This window comes from Fringilla coelebs (genome assembly GCF_963513975.1).
Source record: "Fringilla coelebs genome assembly, chromosome: 12".
NCBI lineage: Eukaryota > Metazoa > Chordata > Aves > Passeriformes > Fringillidae > Fringilla > Fringilla coelebs.
In genome coordinates, this window is record NC_140038.1 from 15,831,736 (window position 1) to 15,853,243 (window position 21,508).

At 42.3% G+C, this 21,508-nt stretch overlaps 1 protein-coding gene across 4 annotated transcripts in view; it reads right to left on the reverse strand.

Annotated features, from left to right (window-relative positions):
• The window catches only part of AKAP13 (A-kinase anchoring protein 13), a 203,203-nt gene that overhangs the window by 48,899 nt on the left and 132,796 nt on the right, over positions 1-21,508 (reverse strand). For all 4 annotated transcript variants that reach the window (XM_084214119.1, XM_084214121.1, XM_084214120.1 and 1 more), the window contains exons 11-12: positions 9,372-9,453; positions 5,298-5,434 (exon numbers count right to left, since the gene is read on the reverse strand). In XM_084214119.1, the coding sequence (XP_084070245.1) occupies positions 5,298-5,434; positions 9,372-9,453 (219 nt within the window). The remainder of the gene's footprint in view (positions 1-5,297; positions 5,435-9,371; positions 9,454-21,508) is intronic.

Sequence of the window (21,508 nt, forward strand, 5' to 3'; positions counted from 1 at the left end):
GTCAGCAGGCATTTGGCAGAAGACAATTAGATACAAAATCCTGATCTTGGAAAGGAAAGATGGGCATCAGACCACATGGAGGGAAGGATGAGCAGGAGTGGTGTTAAACAGTCCAGAGACTTTTGGTTTTCTGTGCTTTATTTCAGGGGCACACACTATAAGCTATAACCTTTTTATTTGACTGAACAAAATGAAACTGAGATATTCAAAATATCTTCTAATAGAGTATTTCACTATTCAGAGAGAAGCCCTGTTTCAAACTTAGCTATTTTTTATTCTTAGTTCAGTTTAACAGGTACACAGTAATGTTCCTGAGATGGTTTAACTAAATGCTGTCACACTGCTTCCCCTCTCACATCCATCAAAGGGAAACAAAGGGGGGAAAAAAAAGCATCCATAGCACAACACCAAAATACAAGAACCTTTTAAACACAAAGCATTAAAAACCACACTATAAATACATCCCTCCAAAAACATTCACTTCACCTTAAGGTATGTCATATACCAATAGTGAATTTCAGAAAACTGTGTTCTGTAAACTAGTGAACTATTGGATTTGATACACTTGAATGGGAAGCTGAGGTTTAAAGAAAAGAGAGCCAAAATGGAAGCCCTGAGAAGTTTCTGATGACGTTCAGCAGTATTCAAGATAATCTGATATTTGTGTGAGTCATGATGAGAGCTTACTGAATTGCTTAAATACTGACAAATCAAGTAGTCATTAGGTAGATAACACTCCTACAGTGGAGCAAACAGTCTGCCACTTTTTTAAGACAGAAAAATACTGTCAGATATTAGATCAGACTGGATGGGGCTTTGGAGCAAGCTGGTCTAGTGGAAGGTGTCCCTATCCATGGCAGGGGGTTGGAACAAGATGAGCTTTAAGGTCCCTTCTGTGATTCTGGGACTGGGGCAGCAGAGCAGGAGAGGAGAGGACTGACTTCACCCCTGTGAAATATAGGACAGCTCAGAAACTTTCAATCTGGATGCAAATCTAGAAACAGTAGTGCAGAACACCAAATTAAATAGAGACGGATTGGAGTAAAAAGAGGAAATTTTATTTCCCAGACGAGAGTACTGCTGCAGTTTGAAACACACAACAAAACCCACTTCCCTAACAAGGAAGATTTAGGGCTTTTATCACAAAATGCAGCTCAAGGAGATGTCTGAAAAAGGGGAAATACATTTGATCCATTTTAACTTTTACCTTGAGCATTCGACTGACAACAGAACACAATGAACAATTCCCTTGAACTCGTGGCCCATGCATATTCTTCTAAAAATATTCTGCTGCCATTTCAATGATTTTTTCTTTAAACAAAGGAAAACAGTTAATATGAAAGACGACTCTGTCTGAAAAATGCCAAGTGTGGCTGACACATCTAAAACATCTATATTGTAGTCACCACTGCAAAAAATTGGCTGTCTGGCCAGTAAATATGCATTGCTCTTTAATCCTATGTGAGTAAGAAAATACCATGTTTGCAGAACAGATGTGTTCTTTTCTTACAGAAAAAAAAAGAAACATTACAGAAATACTAATTTTCTTCAAGTTAGGGGTGCTGGATTGCACCTCAATAAATTTAGGACTTAACTGTGGCCAAAAAAAGCCTTTACAGATGTGTGCTAATAGGCATTTCCTTTGCCCTCAGTATCTGCTGAAAAGATTCTCAGAAAAAATAAGACAAAGTGTAAAAGTGAGTATTCTGAGAAAGGAGACATGTACTTCTCCATGAGTAACAGCAATCATTGGTATGGTGGGGGTGTAAGATAATTTGTTCAACTAAATCCCTCCACTGTAGGAAGTCTTGATAAGGGGAAATCAAATGTTCTTTCAATCATTTCCATGATGACAACATGCAAAGTGCTGAGACACACACTTTCTCTGTCCCCTGACCTGCAAAGGCATTAAAGGTGCTAGGGTATTTTAAAAAATAATATGAAAAAAATTAATCCTTGTAATCCTGAAGTTTATTTGGAATACCATTCCACTAAAGGAGTCAACACCTTTAGCTGGCTTGATATATAATTGAGCAGAGTAATTTTTTAATTTGGATTTGCCTGTAGTTCTAGTTTCCCTAAAATTAACATCAACAGTGGTCTTCTACAAATTATTTATCATAACTTTTATGATTTGGAGTGGATGTGAAAGCCTTTCCCTTACAAGTTTTATTCTTTTGGGTTTGTTTCTTTTTTTGCACAGCTGTTGAGGTTTTTCTGTTTGCTTCTGTTTTTTAAGAGATACAACAACTCTGCAAAAATAAATGCAAAACATTTACGTATTTGAGTATTTTCTCTGAGCAAACCAAAACAAAGGCAGAAATTAAACAATATTCAAGATCTGAGTTGCAACCCTTTCCTTTGACAACGATCTGTGGGTTCCTGACTCCCTTCATCTGAATCATTTCCCAAGAGGCACATTAAAAACCTTCCCAGTAAGGCTGGACTTCGGTGGCTGGTTGAAAGTTAAGATGAGCAAAGCACATGGGCTCCACCCCAGGATGTTGCCAGATGATTGTGAGAAATGACCTTATGCAGCATTAATCATTCCAGAAGGAGGATGCTGCAAAGCCTGCCCAGATGGCTGTCTGGGACAGAGAGGGAAAAGCAGGATGAAGAGGACATGGGAATGAAGTGCTGACGCAAAAAACCCAAAAAACAAAAACAAAAACAAAAAAAACAAACAAACAAACAAACAAAAAAAAAATTTTGCTGAAGCCATAGACTTGGAAGCAACTTCTGAATCTCAGTGATAGCCTGTATACTCTGAAAAAAGGGCAGGTTTTAGTACTAAAGCTCCCTGAAGCTGACAGCTCATGTTCCACAGCTCAGCACATGTCCTAGAGAGAAAAAGAAATGCAACAAGCACAGGAGAAGGGAAGGAGATGGGAGAGGAGCACACACCAAACACCAGGGACAGGGTAAGGCACCTGCAGATTTTGTTACCCCACAGACCCCAATTCTTCATGGTTTTGGGACAGAACCAGGGCTTTCAGTCTATGCATTTCAAATGGAAGCAGCCCAAAGAGCTTGCACAGACAGCAACTTGTTCTCCCTACATTTATTTTAATGCATTAAGCAGTTAGCAAAGAAGGAGCTGCTTCTACAATAAATAAAAAAAAACCCAAACAAAAACGACTCTAGTAGACTAAAGTTCAACTCTTGCTCCACAGAAAGGGGAAACGAGAACAGAACTAGTAATAACAATAATCACCATGACACTGAAAGGTTTGAGATCCTCTTTTTGTTCATAAACATATTCTGTCTCTTCCCAATTTGATACAGAAACTGCACTATTTCATAGGTTTATAAATAATCAACTACAGCCAAGAGAAGCATTTTACACTATTTTTTCGGACAAGAGATTATAGCCACCATTTATTTTGGTGGTCATTAAAAATATCTATAATTTGCATTTCTACCACCTGTATTCAGTACTGTAAAACCAAAAAAGATTTAATTAAGGAACAAGCTCACAATACTAAATTAGTTCTTCTGGTCCTGTAGAAATAACTTTAACTGTAGAAAAAATACTCTGATAAATCCTGAGAAAGGAGACAAGGAATCAAATTGGTCAGGAAAATGAAGACAAAGTAACTGAGGTCGAGATTAGCTTTGAATAACTTCCTAAACTCAACTCAGGATCTTTTGAAGCCATTTGAAAACAAAGTCTGCAACCCACCGTAAAATGAGAACAATGCAAAGGCTACCAAATCAAGGAATTCTCTTTCTACAAAGAAAAGAATTCCTGCCTCTGCCATCTCTCCACTGGCAATTGAAGACCTGCTTTCCCCTCCACCTCCTCCCTTTCCTATGGCATCCCTGCTACACTGCACTACCTACTCTGGTTACATTTTAATCTTTCTTTCTCCTATTTGAAGAAAGAAACTTTCCCCATAAGAAAGGCGAAAAGCTAAAATTCCTTATAATACAAAATTTGCTGCGTTCCCACTGCACTCTTCTCCCACACTTTCCCATACAAGCATTAAATCAGGCTGAAATGGCAGCTGCCTGTCACAGTCTGTGACACTCTACACAAGGGAACTGAAGACGAGCCTGCTCTGCCAAACAGCCTTGTCCTCTGACAGCCCAGGGCCCCAGATCCTTCTGACAGCAGGATGGGAAAGGGCGAGGCTGGTGAGCTCTGTGCCCTACCACGTGCATGAAGGATGACTTTACTGTTCATTTATAGCACATGAGGTCACTGAGCCTGGGCTGTGGTGTTTCCCATCCTGCTGGAAAATACTCACCAGCATCTGATTTGATTTCAGCAAACAGAATTCTGTTTCAATCAATACATTTCTTAGAAAGCCAGTGGGAAAGCTACTCTGAGAGTTATGTTCTTCAGAGCAGGAGCTGTGCTTGCTCAAACCTGTGAGCTGCAGCTGAACCAAAGAGTGGGATTTCATGGAGACCACAGCCATGGCTGCTCCAAAGAAGGGTCACACTCCTTTTGATTCTATTTTATTCTTTGATTCACTTTATTTTTTCTGGGTGCTTTTTCATCATCTGCTTATGCAAGACAATTCTTCAAGAGCAAAAGCCTAACGACCCCCTGAACAAATTCAGGCTGCTCTGATGTAGGTGCAAAAGACTGATGCCAAAGGGAGGCACATCCTCTGCTCAGGCCAGCTCTGCCTCTCAGGTCCCTCTCACTCCTCCTCAGCAACACAAAGGGTACAGGGATGACTAGGGTTAGCAATGACATGTGTTGTTGATTTTAAGCAAACTTGAAAACACTTTCATTCTACTTGCACGTAAACAGGCATTAGAGGTATGTCGCCTAGGCAACAAAACTATTCCCTGGAATTGGCCTGAAGTATTTAGAATGAGTGTTTCCTTCCTATGACACTGAATTTACAGAAAAACACTGGCTCCTTTGAGAATTACAGCATATAAATCTGAAGGTATCAGCACAGGGGTCACGGTTTACTGGAGAAAAGCTCTTTTTACATGAGTTAAAGATGGATTTCGTATCGTCTGTGCAATCCCTAATGACCTTGCAAGAAAATCCACCTTTTCAACTCTTTCTCTGGTGCCTGATTTACTTTTGGACAGACAAAATTACTTCAATTTTTTTAACCACTGGGGGCTGCACAGCTTTTGGAATTCTGCTGCAAGTAAATACATCCCTCATGTCGCTGCATCCAAGGAGGAGACCGGATCCTTCCCATCTATTTGGTTCCAGGATAATCACTTCCAGGTTTCCAACTCACCAGAGAAACCAAGATGATCTGTGTGTGCTGTACGGGTTTACCAGGGGCCTTTTTAACCATCTCCCAACCAGGCTTTCTTACCTTCCCAAAGACAAGGTCCTCCATCCCATCACCAGGCAAGGGGAAGAGGTCAGACTCACTCCCAGGCTCTCTTTTAAGAGCACCCTGTGACGAGGCACAGACGCTGCTCAGCCCATCCTCCAAGAAGTTCTCGCATTCTGCAGGAGCAAAGCACAAAGAGTCACAACCCGAGGCTTTCTGCAGCATCCACACATCAGACTCTCCTTCTCCCAGTGAATTCCAGGATTTAAAACACACAGCTTTACAAATAAAGCTTTATACACTGCCTGTGAATTCTCAAATGATTTACTCCAAAGTTTAAAACTCCTTTTAAGTGCATCACTGAAGTACATGGTGCAAACTGAAATTCTGCATCAAACAGCTGTAAACACTTGTAGCTTGAGGTGCTGATAAATACACTACATATGAAGTACCCCATAATAGTGCATGTGGGATGTTCCTATTGATTTCAACAAATGCAAAATTAGATTCATATTCAATAAATATAAAAAAATAACTTGTCAATATTTGCTTTCTTTCTCAAATAATCATAGTGCATATTTGGACAATTATTTAATTTCTTCTACGCTCCTTACTGAAATAAGCACTAGTGTGAATTCCATTACATGCTTTACTTTTTCAAGATTCAAAAATTAAGTGATTTTTTTAAAAACCTCTCAGCTTTCATAACTCCTGACATTGAAATATAAGCATGTTGCATCTCCTTTTTCTCAAATGTTTCCAGCTGTCCTCACTGGGTTAATCAGAAGTACAGAACTAGACTGCAGCCCCTGCAAAAGCCCTCTTTCCAAAACCTTTAACAGACAAGTATGTGCCTTAAAAATGCCTGTATATGTTTTATTTGTTCATCATTCAGGCAAAAGCAAAAATGAGAATTTTGGCAAAAATTGAACATTCAAATTCTCCAGCTCAAAATATTTTCTAATTATTATTTTATTCCTTTTTTTTTAAGAAAGGTGCTATTTTGCACTTCCTCTAACTAAACAGATCCAAAATGTGCTCAGCTGTCTGGAGAGGAGCCAGGGCAATAAAATATCAGTTCAGTCTTAAATTATACCTCACTAACTCCATCCTTGGTGACATCAAGCTTAAACATCACTGAAAGGACAACACGTTTGGTAGCTTAAGGTCACCTCTTTGCCTTCCCCATCCTAAATATGTGCCTGACAGCAGCTATGGAACACCCTGACCACATCCCAGCTGATGGCAGTGACTCCACTTCTGGAGAAAATAGAATTACTTTGATAGTGGTGGGGCTGACCCCATTTAGGGCAGGGGGAGTTGAAGCCAGTCAGAAACCCCATTACCCCACAGAGGAATTTCCACACTGGAGAATTGGAAAAGCACTTATTGGATGCTGCAGCTGCTCCTGTTCCCCTTTCAGTAGACCTGGAAAATCTGAACTGCTTTTCCATCAGCGAGGGGGAGAAGGGAGGGGAGAGAAGAAGGGGGGGAATGAAGGGAAAGAAGAGACGGAGCGGCTGTGGGGACGTGGGCCAGGTGCTGTTCATCCAGCTGGCAGCCAGCACAGCATGTCCACAGCCCAGACTGAAAAACAAAGGGGCTCCAGCCACGTTCCACTGGAAAATCAGGGGGGACAGCTCAGATGTGGATGGATACCTCACCCTGAGGATAAAGCACGAGAGGCAGCAAAGCTCCTCAGGAGGAGCCTGCCAGGGGCAGAGGAGAGGAAGCAGAGAGGAAGAAGGATGAGGAGCAAGGTGATGGGGACCCCTCCACACACCTCAGCTCATTTGTGCTGAGAAACTCATTCCCAAGCCCTCTCTTCCCTTTACTTTTGGTTGGAGGTGTGCACATTTCCTCCATTTTCTCCCTCCCCTTTTCTCAGTTCGCTGGGTTTGTTTTGAATTGCACAGACACTGCACAAAGCCAGGCTCTGTGTCTCACACCCCTGGCAACACTTCTGTGCATAATATAAAGGCAAAAAAAAAAAAAACAGAGAAAAAAGCTCTAGGAAGAACATTTCCAAGCAATATCTTCTGTACATTTTCCAAACATTTGCATCTTCCAAGGCAGGGCTGAACCCTTCAATTCCATGCTGATAACTATGTATCAGCTACACTCCTCTGCACTCCTCTTCCAAAAACATTGACAGAATTAGAAGCTCCAATTCCTGGAGTTACCTTCTAAGATCTGAGGTCTCTGTCCTTGCAAGTCATTTCAGGAGATGAAAAAAGCCTAATTCCGTATCAAGTACTGTATTTTTAAGTTAGCCACATTGGCAGCTTGTGGTTTTATTGCTGTTAAGTGTTGCCAGATTTTTCTTGCCCTCTCTATGCTGCCCAGCACCACAGAGCAGAAGGAGGATGCCTGTGCAGTAACAATATTGTTTCTAGAAAGGCCAGAACCTGCATAACCTGAGATCTTTCTGCTGCTTCAGTCCATCTGGAGAGCACATTTACTTAAAAAACTCTCTCTTCATGCATGTATTACAGACATGTATTACTATAATTATTAATATAAATTTGTATATACAGCTACCTAATTACATAGTTAATATTATGTTTCTATAGTGTAATGTTGCATTAGATAATTAATAGGTGTGCAACTGATAGTGATCCATAGGAATCTGTGATTATATATTTAGCAAGTCAAATGAGTCCATGTAGTTTAGCAGACAAATGGTTTGCAGGAACTGTTGCCTGAAGCATAAAAATACAGTACCAAGAGGCAAAGGAGTCACAGATACAATTGGTAGAGACATAGCATTACCACAGGTTTTCTTGTAAAAACACTCTTGAAACAGTTATTGTTGTTAATGACTTTCTAAAAAGGGCAGTATTTTAGTTTGCTTTTAATTAAAAAATACTTATTTAACTTTGAGTGAGCTAGAACTTCTATATAGGATAAACCCCTCAAGTCACTAACCCACACTATCCCTTCTTAGCCTACGGTCTGAAAGACTGAGTTTAAATGTCACACTGACAGTCATTTTCTTTCAAGTCTCAGACAAATTGAAGGAGATTTGGGTGAGACCACTGCTCATAAGGACAGCAGGGCAAGAAGCCTCCTCTCCATGAGCAGCCTAAGCAAAGTCCCTATTCAGGGCCCTGATAAATTACTCTATTTGTTTCAAACATGCATAATCCAGTGAAAGGAAATGCTTTTTTTCTTATCTTGGACACCAACCCTTCTTTGAAGCTTGCCCAGACTAGATTTTCTGTCCCAGTGGAAGAGCCAGAAAGCACCAGCCAGCACGCAGGGCTGGGATGGGAGCTTGGCACAGCTGGTGGGCAGGGTGTGGGAACCATGGCTCTGAACAGCCTTCCTGCTTCCTGAGCCTGGAATCATGGCAACTTTTAGAGAGGGGGGGGGGGGGAAGTAAAAATCTCAAGCCACTCATTTGGGTTAAACTATGGATTTAGGGTTCAAATTTTGGCTTTTTTCTTTTATGAAATTATCCTTTTAGTTAGAACTCATATCTGTCTGCTGCTTGCAACATCTTTCAAGTTTATTTAGAAAAAGAAAAGGGGAGAAAAAATCAAAATACTGAAGCACTTGAAATGCAGAGTTATTTGAGACGGTGACACACTACACAGCTCCCAGCTAGTCAAGTGCTGCAGCCATGTGCTAACAATGACTCACAGCACAGTCATTACACAGTTTCTTTAATTTATGTGTTTTCCCCATCCAGGCCAGGATGTCAAAAACAGGGAGAAAAGGGGGGATAGAAAAGGTGAGGAGGACAGGGAGAAAGGAGAGATAGAAAAGGTGAGGAGGACAGGGAGAAAGGAGAGATAGAAAAGGTGAGGAGGACAGGGAGAAAGGAGAGATAGAAAAGGTGAGGAGGACAGGGAGGAAAGGAGGACAGAAAAGGTGAGGAGGACAGGGAGGAAAGGAGGATAGAAAAGGTGAGGAAGACAGGGAGGAAAGGAGGGATAGAAAAGGTGAGGAGGACAGGGAGAAAGGAGGATAGAAAAGGTGAGGAGGACAGGGAGAAAGGAGGATAGAAAAGGTGAGGAGGACAGGGAGAAAGGAGGATAGAAAAGGTGAGGAGGACAGGGAGAAAGGAGGATAGAAAAGGTGAGGAGGAGGGCTGCTGGTCTGGCTCACCCGGAGACTCCCGCGTGCGCTTGCGCTCCAGCAGGGAGGGGTCAGGACATGGCTCCAGCGGACACCAGCTCCCACGGTTTATCTGGAAAACACATCACAGCACATCAGAGAAAGGCCACTCTCACCAGCACCCCTCTTAGTCTCTTCTCCAGTATCCCTCTGCATCAACCAGCAGATTCAGAGTTATGGCTTAATTTTTTCCCAATAATAAAAATGTCAAAAGTAACATACGATTTTATTCTTTTTTGCATCACTAAACAAACCATTAGAATATGCCAAAACCCTTTATTTCTCCATGGAAAGTTTGACTTGAAGGTGGCTCCTGCTCAAGGAAGGAGATCAGAGGGAGGATGAGTCAGTGTTTAAGCTACTAGTAGAGGACTGGATAACCTTGGCTTCAAGTCCCACCTCCGCTTGTAGCGGGACTGCAGGAAAATACTCTTCTGCTTTAGGCCTCAGTTCACTACCCACAGAATAGAAATTCCTTACCACCCATACTGCTGTACAGATAATTAGCTCAGAGATAGCAGAGTGCCCTGGTGATGTGGAATAGAGGCCTTGGGAAGTGCCCAAGTCATGGTGAGAACCAGAAGCACTTTGGGCCTGCATTAACTGAAATGATGATGATAGAAACGCCCATTTTAACACTAAGACACATCACATGGTTTATTTCAACATCAGCCCTTATCACCTCACCCCGTCCTTCACCCTCTCCATGACTCCCAGTCTTTCAGCAAGGATGACTGATCTGCTCTCAGCCTCCTCCTCCCTCTGCCTGTGCTTTCATCTTCCTCACTCGGGTTGTGTTGTCCAACATTTTGACTCAGAAGTCTGCTGGACTATCCACAATCCTTGGCTCATCCAACATTCACTTCCCATTACTTTTGTCTGCAGCTGGCAGACTCTGGAAGCCCTTTTACTCTCTTTGCCATTTCTTTGAGCCAAATGCCTTTAGTACTGTCAAATGCATGCAAATCTCACCTGTCCCACACCACAAAATCCACAAGTTACTTCCCCTCCTGACCTGTCTCAACACATAGGATCTCTTAAGTTGCAGCTAAAAGAAAGCTACTGAAATGGATGACTTAGCCTGATTTTATATGTCAAGTATTTCTCCTACCCTCTCTCTGGCTTTCCTTTTATCTCCTGAAATAATTTCCTTTCCTACCTTTCAAATAGCAAATTTTTACTATTTACTTTTAGCCTCTGACCTATGTTCAAATCTCCTCCATGATCCTGCTCTATTTTTGCAGCCCCTCGCTGAATTCCCATCCCCCCAGTGTTCTCCTTTCTCCTATGTTATGAAATGCACTGGTTTCGCCTTCTTATTATTTATTTTTTAAAATAAATTAAAACCAAGCCTCCCCTACCCTTGACCTGACGTGCTGCTTTGACTAATGACCCACGTCCTTGTTTCCTCTCTCACTGAGATCATGGAATGTGTTACTGCAGTCCTTGGCTGGCTCCTCCCCGCTCTGGCTGCGTCCCCTGCCCATCACCCGAGGGGCTCCTGCCAGCACCTCCTGCTCTCCGCACCACACAGGCAACCCTGCACTCCCCCAGACCTGGCAGCTACTTGCCACAGCACATTTTTCTTCCTCAGGCTTTGTCCTCCTCCATACTTGTGCGATGACAAAATGGGGTTGGGAGGGCCTTTGACAGGTCAGCTAGTCCCTGCCTGCTGCGCCAAGTTAGGCTCAATTACCATCTGAGAGGTCCTAATCCAACCTGCCCTTAAAATCCTCCACTTGAGAGGATGCCATGACCTTCCCCAGTCAGCAGCTCTTGCTGACAGAGACAGGGAAGGAACAGCGAAGTTCTGAGAGGGGAAAGATGAGCAGGAGTTTCCCAGGCGAAGTGAATGAGATGTTGAGCTCTACCGGAGTCAGGTCTTGGGGTGACCTCAGTGCATGTCCCACCTGGATGTCCCTCCCACCTCCACGGAATTTTGCAGGCTATTTTTCCTAGGGATGATGCACACTTTGTAGCTCTTACTCCCTGATTATACACATATTCACCCAAGCCCATCATACCCATTTATGTACACACATCTAAGATCCCAGTGTTCCCTGCACCTCTGCTCCACACACACCCGTGCATCCATTTTCTCCCTTTTACATACAATACATTCACATTAAATGAGAGGCAGTGAGGAAAAGAGAAGCCATCTTCAATCTAAAAAAGGATTTGTAAGCAAAACTTCAAAACAATGGGTTTTCTGCTTTCCAAAGTAACACAAGGATGCTGCATTTTAACTGCTGCATGGACAGTGGGTCATGTTCTGATTCTTTCAACAGAAGACACGCCCTGTTCTCAGCAAGGCTCTGTGGCATCTAACTTTAGCATCTAAACTTAACCACAGAATTAATTTTTTTAGTCTTAAAAGAGCTGCAAAGTCAATAAATACCATGCTATTATTCTTTCCTCTCCAGACAAAGCAGAATAAATTTGCACCACACTTTCCTATATTTTATTAAAGGCAAATCTAGAGGTTGAGGCTGAACACACATAGAAGGACAAATGCAAATGTGCTCAAGTCAACACAAATGAAGGAACGACCAGTTTCAGATACAAAATCAAATTCTGTCTCCTTCTGACTGACTTGCACCTCCCTCCTTCTTCCTTAAGAAGAGTCTGACCCTTCTTAATTTTAAACAAATCACCATCAAATTCAAAGGAACTGCTCCTGATTTATCAAGTATCCACTACTGGAAATGAATAATTAAACATCCCATTCAATAATTAGCGGAAAGAAAGCAAAATAAGAAGAGGTTCAAGCTGTCTGTTGAATAAGCCATATTAGGCTGATTTAACATTATATATTTTCCTTTAATAGAACCAATTGAGTCATTCACTGAAAATGCATTATAGACATTGGCATTTTTTCAAAAAAGATTTGAGCATTTTTCCAATTTCCCAGCCAGCTCTCTCCTCAGCCCTGTGGCTTTGCCAAGTATTGAAAACGTCTGCTTTTCTCTATTAAAAAAAGTAATGAGACAGTAACACTGAGGTTCAAGGTGCTGCTTCAGATATACTTGATTATGTACAAAATAAAATATTAGAAATTAAATATTTATCTCAGTAGCCCTAATTCAGGAAAAATAATAATCACCGTCAAAACACAAACAAAGGAAACCACTACTGTATACAAGTATTCCCTAGGCCAAAACGAGCCCAGGCAGGCTTTGAGGGAGGATTACTGCGTGCTCTCAGGGAACTGGGTGGTCCATAGATACTCAAAACACAAACCCCACTATCCACAGCCCAACACTGAGTACTGGGATCCCTCCCTCATCACCTGAATTCTGCTTGTATTTACTCAGGAATAGTGACTATGGGTACAGACAGAGAGCTGGGTACAGACAGAGTGACTATGGGTACAGACAGAGTGACTATGGGTACAGAGAGCTGCAGAGGAAATTGTCTTTATAAAAGCACCTGAACATCAGGAGCTGGGGAATGTACCAGTATGGAAAAATGGGAAATGAGATTGCCTGGGGAGTTTGCAGACACGTGTGCGTTGCATGTGAGAAAATTCCTCCCTTTCCCCCCCATTTTCTTGTTTTGCTGAGAGAAGCCCAACGACAGGACCACAGGCTGGTGGCCACAGAAGATGATAAAAGCCCCACACTTTCTTGCTTGCCCACACTGATTATAGCTCATTGATTCCAGGCATCCCAAGTCTTTGCAGTGGGAGCAGAGGGTACAGTGCTGTTCCAGTGGCAGAGGGAATATGAAACAGCCTCTGGGAACAGAGTTTCAATACACAGCTCTTGAAGAAATGCCAGGAGAGAACCAGCTATTTTTCCATACAGAAGCCTGAATGTGTTTATCTGCAGCTCAGACACAGAATGAATCATGGAAGCACATCCCCAGGCACCAAAAACTGAATCCTGCAGGATTTTCTGTTTGCCTGTGAAACACTAGCAGGCTAAATGTTCAAAGATGCCTTTAGGACACCAGCTGGAGCTGCAAGCAGCAGATGGTTCCATTGCTCTTTCTGGGCACACACAGGTATTTCCTGACTCTTGGGGACATCTTCCTGCAGACCCTGAACTTGAAACTTGATTTGACTTAATGCACAAGAAAAGGACAGCGTTGGACAGGCTGAGACACCCCGGGCTGAGGTGTCCTCTGTCCCACAGGAACTGGGAGTGACACCAGACTCCACTCCCAGGCTCTTCCTTCCTCTCCCCTTGGTCTCAGACAAGGAATTATCTAATCCACTGCAGTGTGGTGCCTGCCCATAAAACCAGACTCAGGAGCTCCTTCTCAAAGACACTCCAGCAACATCCAGGGCAGAGCCGTGCGCTGGAGGCTCACTAGGAACAAGCTCCTTGGGGTCCAGGGGCTACCTGGCTCCGATGTACCTCTCCTACATCTCCAGCATGGAAAAGTCCTTTTTCTCTCCCTCTGGTTTTATTTTAACTCTTCTTGCCTTCCATTTCACAATAAAGAGAACACACTGACCTTTCAGGAAATCTTTTGCTATTGCAAAAGTTTGCACTTGTCAACCTCACTGGTCGTGATATAAATCAACATCTCCAGAGCACAAGGAACCAGATGACTTTAGCTTTCATTTCCTAGCAGATCCCTGAAGATTCATCTTCCTTTCATAATATTTTAACTTTGTCCTAAATGTGCAAGTTTCCATTTTTCTCCTTTTATTTTCCCCAGCTTCCAGACTATGATCTACCTTGCAGCTAAACCAGATACTACTGCACATAGGAAAATATTTAGGAGAGTAATCGTAGCTTGCTTAGTGTATCATTAAGTAATTGTGCACCACACTGAGTAATATCCATTTAAAATATCCATTGTAGAATAAAAGTAGTAAAAAAAAGCAATACTCTAAATTAAATTATAATTAATTTGTTTCATAAGCAGAAATGATACAATGATTTTTTTAAAGTTCTATGCATATTGTAATTATTTTCTAGGAATTTCCTGTTCTTGAAAATTTTGTATAGGATTAAAAAAATTTGTACACATAACTGGAGTTCAATGTTTATACTGACCAACTTTTAACTTTACAATTCCATTTACAATGAAATTATCCAGTTGCCTGCAATTCCTGCGCTAGAAACTAAAGCAACAGTTGATTTACCCCCCTCACAAGAATCACCTTTCAAGATCCTCCAAAACAGTTTGAAAAGAAGCATGAAGGATGGGGCATCTGGGGAAGGAATTTCCACTGTTTTCCTTCAACATCTGTTGCTGCAGAAAAACTCCATACACACAAAACTCACATCAAGGGCAACAATCACTGCTTTGGCAATCATCTTGCCAGACAGTATTAACAGCAGACATATCAATTTGCTTGCAAGTTCCACATTTATTTTTATTTAAATTATTTTGGTAATCTCCCTGTGTATTTTCTTAGCTTTGTGGGATGATATTAACAGGTGAATGCAGAACCTAAAGACATTCTCAAGGGACAACACTTGCATTTTTGCAATTATTTCTATAGAGATTTTTTTCTTCTAGCACTGTGAATATGCTACACTGAGTGTTATCTTTGCAGAGCTGGTGACACCATATCAGGACATTTTATCAAGGAGGTCCAAACTGACCTTTCTTATAGTAACAAGCCAGCAGTGCTATAGAAAACTATATTAAAGCATTTCACCAAAAAAGGCTCCTACAAGCACAGGACATGTTACATGAGTGAATAAATTAGCTCTTTATGGGGCAGGAGCAACACTAAATTCTTAGAGTGCATTTATCCCCCGGCAATGTCCCAGCAGGGAAAAGGAACGTGTGCCCCAAGTACATTTTCCAGCCCTTGGCACTGCCATGTCCTCCACCAGCAAAACTAAGTCAACAGACTTTATTAAGCTTCAAAAATAGCATCATTTGCTTTCCCAAAAAAACCCATCTCTTAGTTAATATGGGAGCAAAATTCCCACAAACATGTATGTGTCTAATGTGAAAACACAATCATTTCATTTAAGCTGCCCTCCCAGTTGTAATTCTACATGAGATAAACAGAAAAACTCAAAAACTTTCTACATCATTCTAAAGACACATCTGTCCTTCTGTCCTTCAATGACCAGAACAGCATGGACAGATGTTGGATTAAACTTAGTCATTTCAGGCCCACAAAGTTTGATGAACACCACATACCCATCAGCTAGGCATATCCTTCCCCCAGAACAACTCCAAAGAAGAAATGAACTTGATTATTAGTCAATAAAGAAGAAAAACTTCAACATAAAATGTAAGGAAGCCTAGTTCCAGTTAATTCAGGGACTTCTCCACAGACTACTTTTAGCTTAGGATGTTGTAAATGGCACTTTGCCTTAGGTAGGCAGGGATCAATCAGGGATCTTCCCTGGTAATGGAGTAAAGATACCAGAGCAGCCAAGAAGCAGAAAAACCAATTAATAGTGCTGTCCTTTTAACTTCAAAATACCTTGATTAATTATTAATGCTGGTTTTAATTCCATGAATAATGCTCTGATCTTCAGCTAGAAGCTGAATGGGATCGGTTCATCTGAAAAGCAGAAAAATCACACCTCATTGCCCCAGCTGTGAAAAAATTTACTCCTGATGCCTACCCTTAACAACTTCAGCATTCACATACAGAGGTGAAATGCAGATAGAGGCAAAAATGTTAGAAAGCATTCCCAGCTGTGATTACTCAGTCTCCCATTCCCAAAGCAAGCCCAGTTCTTGCTTTGTAACTCTGCAAAGCACTGCCTGTTCATTCCCACTGACTGCCTGTCTGACTCCACATGGATCTGCAAGGTGCCAGCCAATGTGTTTTTTGTAACCTGTCCGCGTAGTTTTATTTGTGGTAGCAGGCACAACATAAAAATGAGACAGGGCTGCCAAGGCACACATGGGCACACTGACACTTCCCATTTTGGGCTTGCAATAACACAGCACAGACTGCTTTACCCTGCACGTAGCTGCTCGGAGCTCAGCAAAACGCTCAGACAAGCAGACATCCCACACACCCCACAACTTCTCCCTCATCTGCTACAATGCAAACCCAGCAGGAACAAGGACAGCAAATTGTTGTGTCGTTTCTGCATCATCCAGGCTTCCCTGCATTCAGTAAGTTCAGGATCCAAGTTCACAGAGTTTGCATTGCTGCAGCAGCCAGTAAAGGACACAGAATCATGGAATCATAGAATGGTTTGGGTTGGAAGGCACCTTGAAGATGATGCAAATCCAACACCACCTTTCCCTGGTTGCTCAAATCCCCATCCAACCTGGTCTTGAACCCCTCCAGGGGATGGGGCATCCCACAGCTTCCCTGGAAAAGCTGTGCCAGGGCCTCACATCTCTCACAGTAAAGAATTTCTTCCTAGGATGAAGTCCTACCTCCAACAGGGACTGGGATACTGCTGGCAACCTGCTGCCTCTTGCTTTTTCATATGTGGAGAGGAGGAAGAAACTATGCTAAAGCCAAAAATAATTGTGTGCATCAACCCTCAAAATTGCTGAGGTTCATTTTTTTCATAACTTCACAAGCCACTCTTTCAGACTCAATCTAAACATGGAAAATTTGAGTCTCAAGATAGTGGCCCTTCAGATGACAAAATTATGGGTAGGAACCAAAAGTTCTTTTGCAATTCTAAGAATGGGTGCAATCAATGCAAATATAATCTCATCTATAAACATTTAGTACCCAAAATTCTTTCTTCACCACTTGTTCCCATTGTCCTTTTTCAGCAGCTGATTTTCTTTCCTATGTCATGACTGAGTCACCATCCCTGGAGGAATTTAAAAGACATGGCACTGAGGGACATGTTTAAAGGTGGACTTGACAGTGCTGGGTTAGTGGCTGGCCTTGATGATCTTAAAGGTTCTTTAAACCCAAACAATTCTCTGATTACTGAGTTCCCTACCTTAAAATGAAGCAAAGAACATATTCATCCACTACTCAAGAAATGGAAGCTTGTCTGAGTCAACCTGCAGCCAAACTGAAAGCTGTTTGGTGCTTTGCAGGTATCTTGTTAAAATGTCATCAGCTCAAACACTCCTGATGGATCTGATTTGGGCTTGCTTTTTTCTAAGGATATGTACTTGCTTTTCAATATTTAAGAAACCCTGTCCTCTTAACTCCCCAAAATACAATGGCCTAGATAAGGTACAGTTTTATTTCAGTATTTTAATGAAAACCAAACCCAACAGAAACCCCACCCCCAGCTCCCTCATTAAGGGCCTGATCCAACTCCCATTAACGTCAAGAGATGATCTGCCACTGACGCACTCAAGCGCTGGCTTGGATCCCTAGGTCATCAAAATTCAATTTCATCTACCAGTTATGTTATAGAAACCAGAGAAAACATGAAGAATGACTGAAAATCGAGCTAGAGCTGATTGTAGCTGTAGCTGTCACCAGCACCCTCCTATTTTAAACATCTGCAGGCTGTACAGCCCATGTTGGGAGCAGCAATGCGTGCACACACGCACACATATATGGACACTGAGTCATTTGCAGGAACAGACAGTATAACCCACAGTTCTGAAACTCAATTAGGAAAATACCAGTTGGAACTAATAAGAGCCACATTTTGTTATAAAATCTAAGCTTTGCTGAACAAAAACTAATTTAAGGAACTGGTGACATCAGAAACACCGAGGCTGGATAATTCTAGTGAATTGTATTTCAACCCAGGCATTCAGATACTCTTCATAAAGAAAAAGATTGTGCTTTTTATTGGCAACCAAAATTATCAGAGGTACCAGGTCTCCTCCCAAGAATTATTAAGAATTGTGCACACACTATTTCTGTGGAAGAAATAGTGTGTGAACAATGCAACAACATTTTTAATGACTCATACTGTGCCTATAGACTGAGTATCATGGGATTCAATCCTCAACCAGCATTAGTAACATCAGAGGTCTAAAATACTCAAAAAAATTGAGCTGGTAGAGAAAACAACTTACAGCTATCTGTGTCACCAAAACCACTGGGTACACTGAATTAAAGGAAAACACTTTCATTCATAACAAAGCAAGGTAACAAGACCTAGGTCTCTTTTAGTGCAGATAAAGTAGAACAAGAAGCAATTGAAAATAAATTTGTTATATATTTTTGTATTGACTTGGAAACAAGAGCATGAACCAAAAATCATAAAAAAGGAAGCCATATGATCATGTAGAATCCCACTGCTTCAGCTAAGAAGAGAAAAGAGAAAAAGGGAGAGGGAAAGGAAATTATCTTCCAGCAGTTAAGATCTCTGAATTGGGCTGTGTTTTGCAGTCCCTCTGGCTTCTCTCCTATTTCCATCCACTCTGCCAGGAAACTGCTGAAGCTCCACAAAGCTGTTACAGAGACAGGACATTCCCAGACTGCCATTGTGCCATTTGGTGGAGCACTTGCTAATTTTAGATTAGAGGAGGAACACACTGGGACAATTAGCCAAGAGCCACTCCTGATTCTTGCTCCAACCCATCCTCAGACAAAATCACACCCAAACAACAAGACTGACAGCAACCCTTCTAACACAAACAAAAAACAGAGGCAAAGGAGGATTCACCATGCCTTTTTTTGGCAGAATGCATCTTTTGGGAAACATGCGCCTTTCAATCTCAAAAGCAAGCACTGGAAATGGAAACCCTTCTCCCCTCACACAAAAAGCCCACCTGGGATTTCAAACCAGGGACTGTTTAAGGGCAGAGGGCAGGGAAGATGGCCAGGGAGCTCTCCCAAAGAGTGCATGCCACAAGAGATTATTTAGTTGCAGAGATAATAATATTTGACATTATATGGTTTGAAAAAGCTCAAAAGCACCTCCATGCTGAAGGGTAAGAGCTCTTCCACCTGTCCCTCCCCACTGCATCATCCCGAGGGACACGAGTGGAACAGACTGATCCCCTGGAGAGAGGGAAGGGAACCCACAAATAAATATATACAAACATCATACCTTTAACAACACAACATCTACAGTCCTGTCCACCTTGGAAATGTCGCACAGGCTGTATCGCCTCTTGTGGCGTTCGTACATTTTGTCCAAAGAGCTGGGAGCAGAGGAGCAGAGCCCACCATGAACCCTGGGCTCACCAAGAGTCCCAGACCTCTCACATCCGTGCTCAGAGGAGTCCCTGTGTCTCAGCACACCAGCCTGCCCGAGCTTCTTAACAGGAAAACGAAAATCCCAGCGCTGCGCCTGGCTGATAAAGTCTTCTCGGAACAGATTTGCTTATACAGGCAATGCAGGAACTTATAGCAAACAAAAGATATTTGAAGACAGCTTTATACATATAGGATTATTTTTTTTTGCGACTGCTAAGAATGGTATCGGCCTTCCTGTTACAGTAATAATAACAAAAAAATGTTTTCCAGACAACTTTGATATCCAAAAAGCACCAGAATGAAAATCCTGTCCGAAAAGAGAGCAAAAGCCAGATGTGTGCAGCAGGAACACTGACACTCCAAGTAGAAATACAGAAGGTAGGCTCAGCCACGACGGGTCTAATTCAGGAAGAAAACAAAAACAAACCAAAAAACCAATCTCCGTATCCAATGCAAATACTGTCACCAAAGCATTTTGTTTTTCACGCCCTCATGCACTGAAAGAAACAACAACAAAAAAGTACTTTCCTCCTTCCGAGTCAGTTCACTGTTCACCGGGCAAGACGGCTTGGGTTTGAGTTAAGTTTAAATTTCTAATGACAGCACTGGGCAAAAGGAAAGAAAATAATGAAATAAAGCCACTCCCTCCTGATTTGGGCTGGGACGTCACTGCTTGCCTTTTTAGTCGTGCACCAGTGTTCTCCCGGCTTTCAAATTTACTTTGCAGTTGTGGGAGCATGATTCACAGAGAGGAAAAAAAAAAGAGGAGGGAGCGGGGGAAGAAAAAGAAAAAGCAGCAGCTTTTCTTTGCCAGCCTCTTCAACCTCTGGCTGCAGGCACTTGGTGTGCTTGCTCGGTCCAAAACGAGACTGAGAGCAAAGGGACGTGTTTTTCAAGAGTTAAAAAGACTCTTCCCACTCCCCCAGGTCAGGTGAATGAAAGACAGTTTCAAGGTTAATGCTTTCCTAAACCAGGAACGGAAACTTATGATTTAATCAGCACACATGGAAAAAAAAAAAAAAAAGGAAATCAGCCATTTACTTTTTCTTGGTTTGTTTGCAACACAGAGCAAAGACCTCAGCAACTAGTTGTCCAGAAAATATAATCTTCCCTCATCTATTCTAGCCTGAAAGACAGAGCTTTTTTTCTTGGGGGGAGGTAAAAAAAACCAAAAAACAACCCTAAAGTTTTTTGTCTTTCTAATGCCGGGGCCAGCGAGAGTCTCTCCGCTCTCAATAGCTCATTCACATCAGCTGGGCCCTGCATGCTCACTGCCACATGGTTTCCTGTTTTCAAACTGCCCCCTTGCAGCCCCCTCCGCTTTCCACCCCACCCTGACCTCTCCAGGGATGAAATCTTTCCATACTTCCCTGGCTTTAGACATTCTCTCATTCACCGATTCAAAAGGGAATGGGGGCGGTTTAAAACGCAAGGGAAAAAAAAGAGAGAAGAAAAGGGGAAGCGGAGTTTTCAGAGACTGGGAGTTTGCAGCGACCAGAACTTAACTTGCTGCTTTGCTAGATGGAAGAGCTGAAAATGCAGCACTTTTTAATCCCAAGCTACAAAGCAGAAAACACAGAATTGAAAACAGTATTTATCAACTCGAGGTTTAACTGCTGACTTCCAACAGCCACCCTCATCAGCGCCGGCAGAACTGGCCCACCTCCTGCTGCTGGGATTTGCTCCACTCCTGGAGCTTAGTTAGGGGGTTGTAGGTCTTTTCATCCAGTCCTGTGGGGTGGTCCTGGCTCCCTGGTTGTATAAAGAGATTTGTGGCCACCAGCTCAAACTCTGGCAAAGGTGACTCAAACCCTGCAGCCTACTGGAACGGATAAAACACAAGTTCTCAGCATCTGAATGCAAGACGAGTCTTCCAAAGGAGATCTAAACCCATCTGCTTCAAGCAAGCCCTCCAGCTGCTCTCTTCCCAGTGCTACCCAGTCTTCTGACTGCCTGAACACACTGCACCACAGCCTGCCTGTGAGTAACACAGGAACTGACTCCCTTCCGTGCCTGCTGGGTCCAAACCCAAAACCCAGGAGTTCACAGAACCACCAAATACTACTGAGAGCTCCTGGATGTGACCCCCAAATCTGTACAGGCA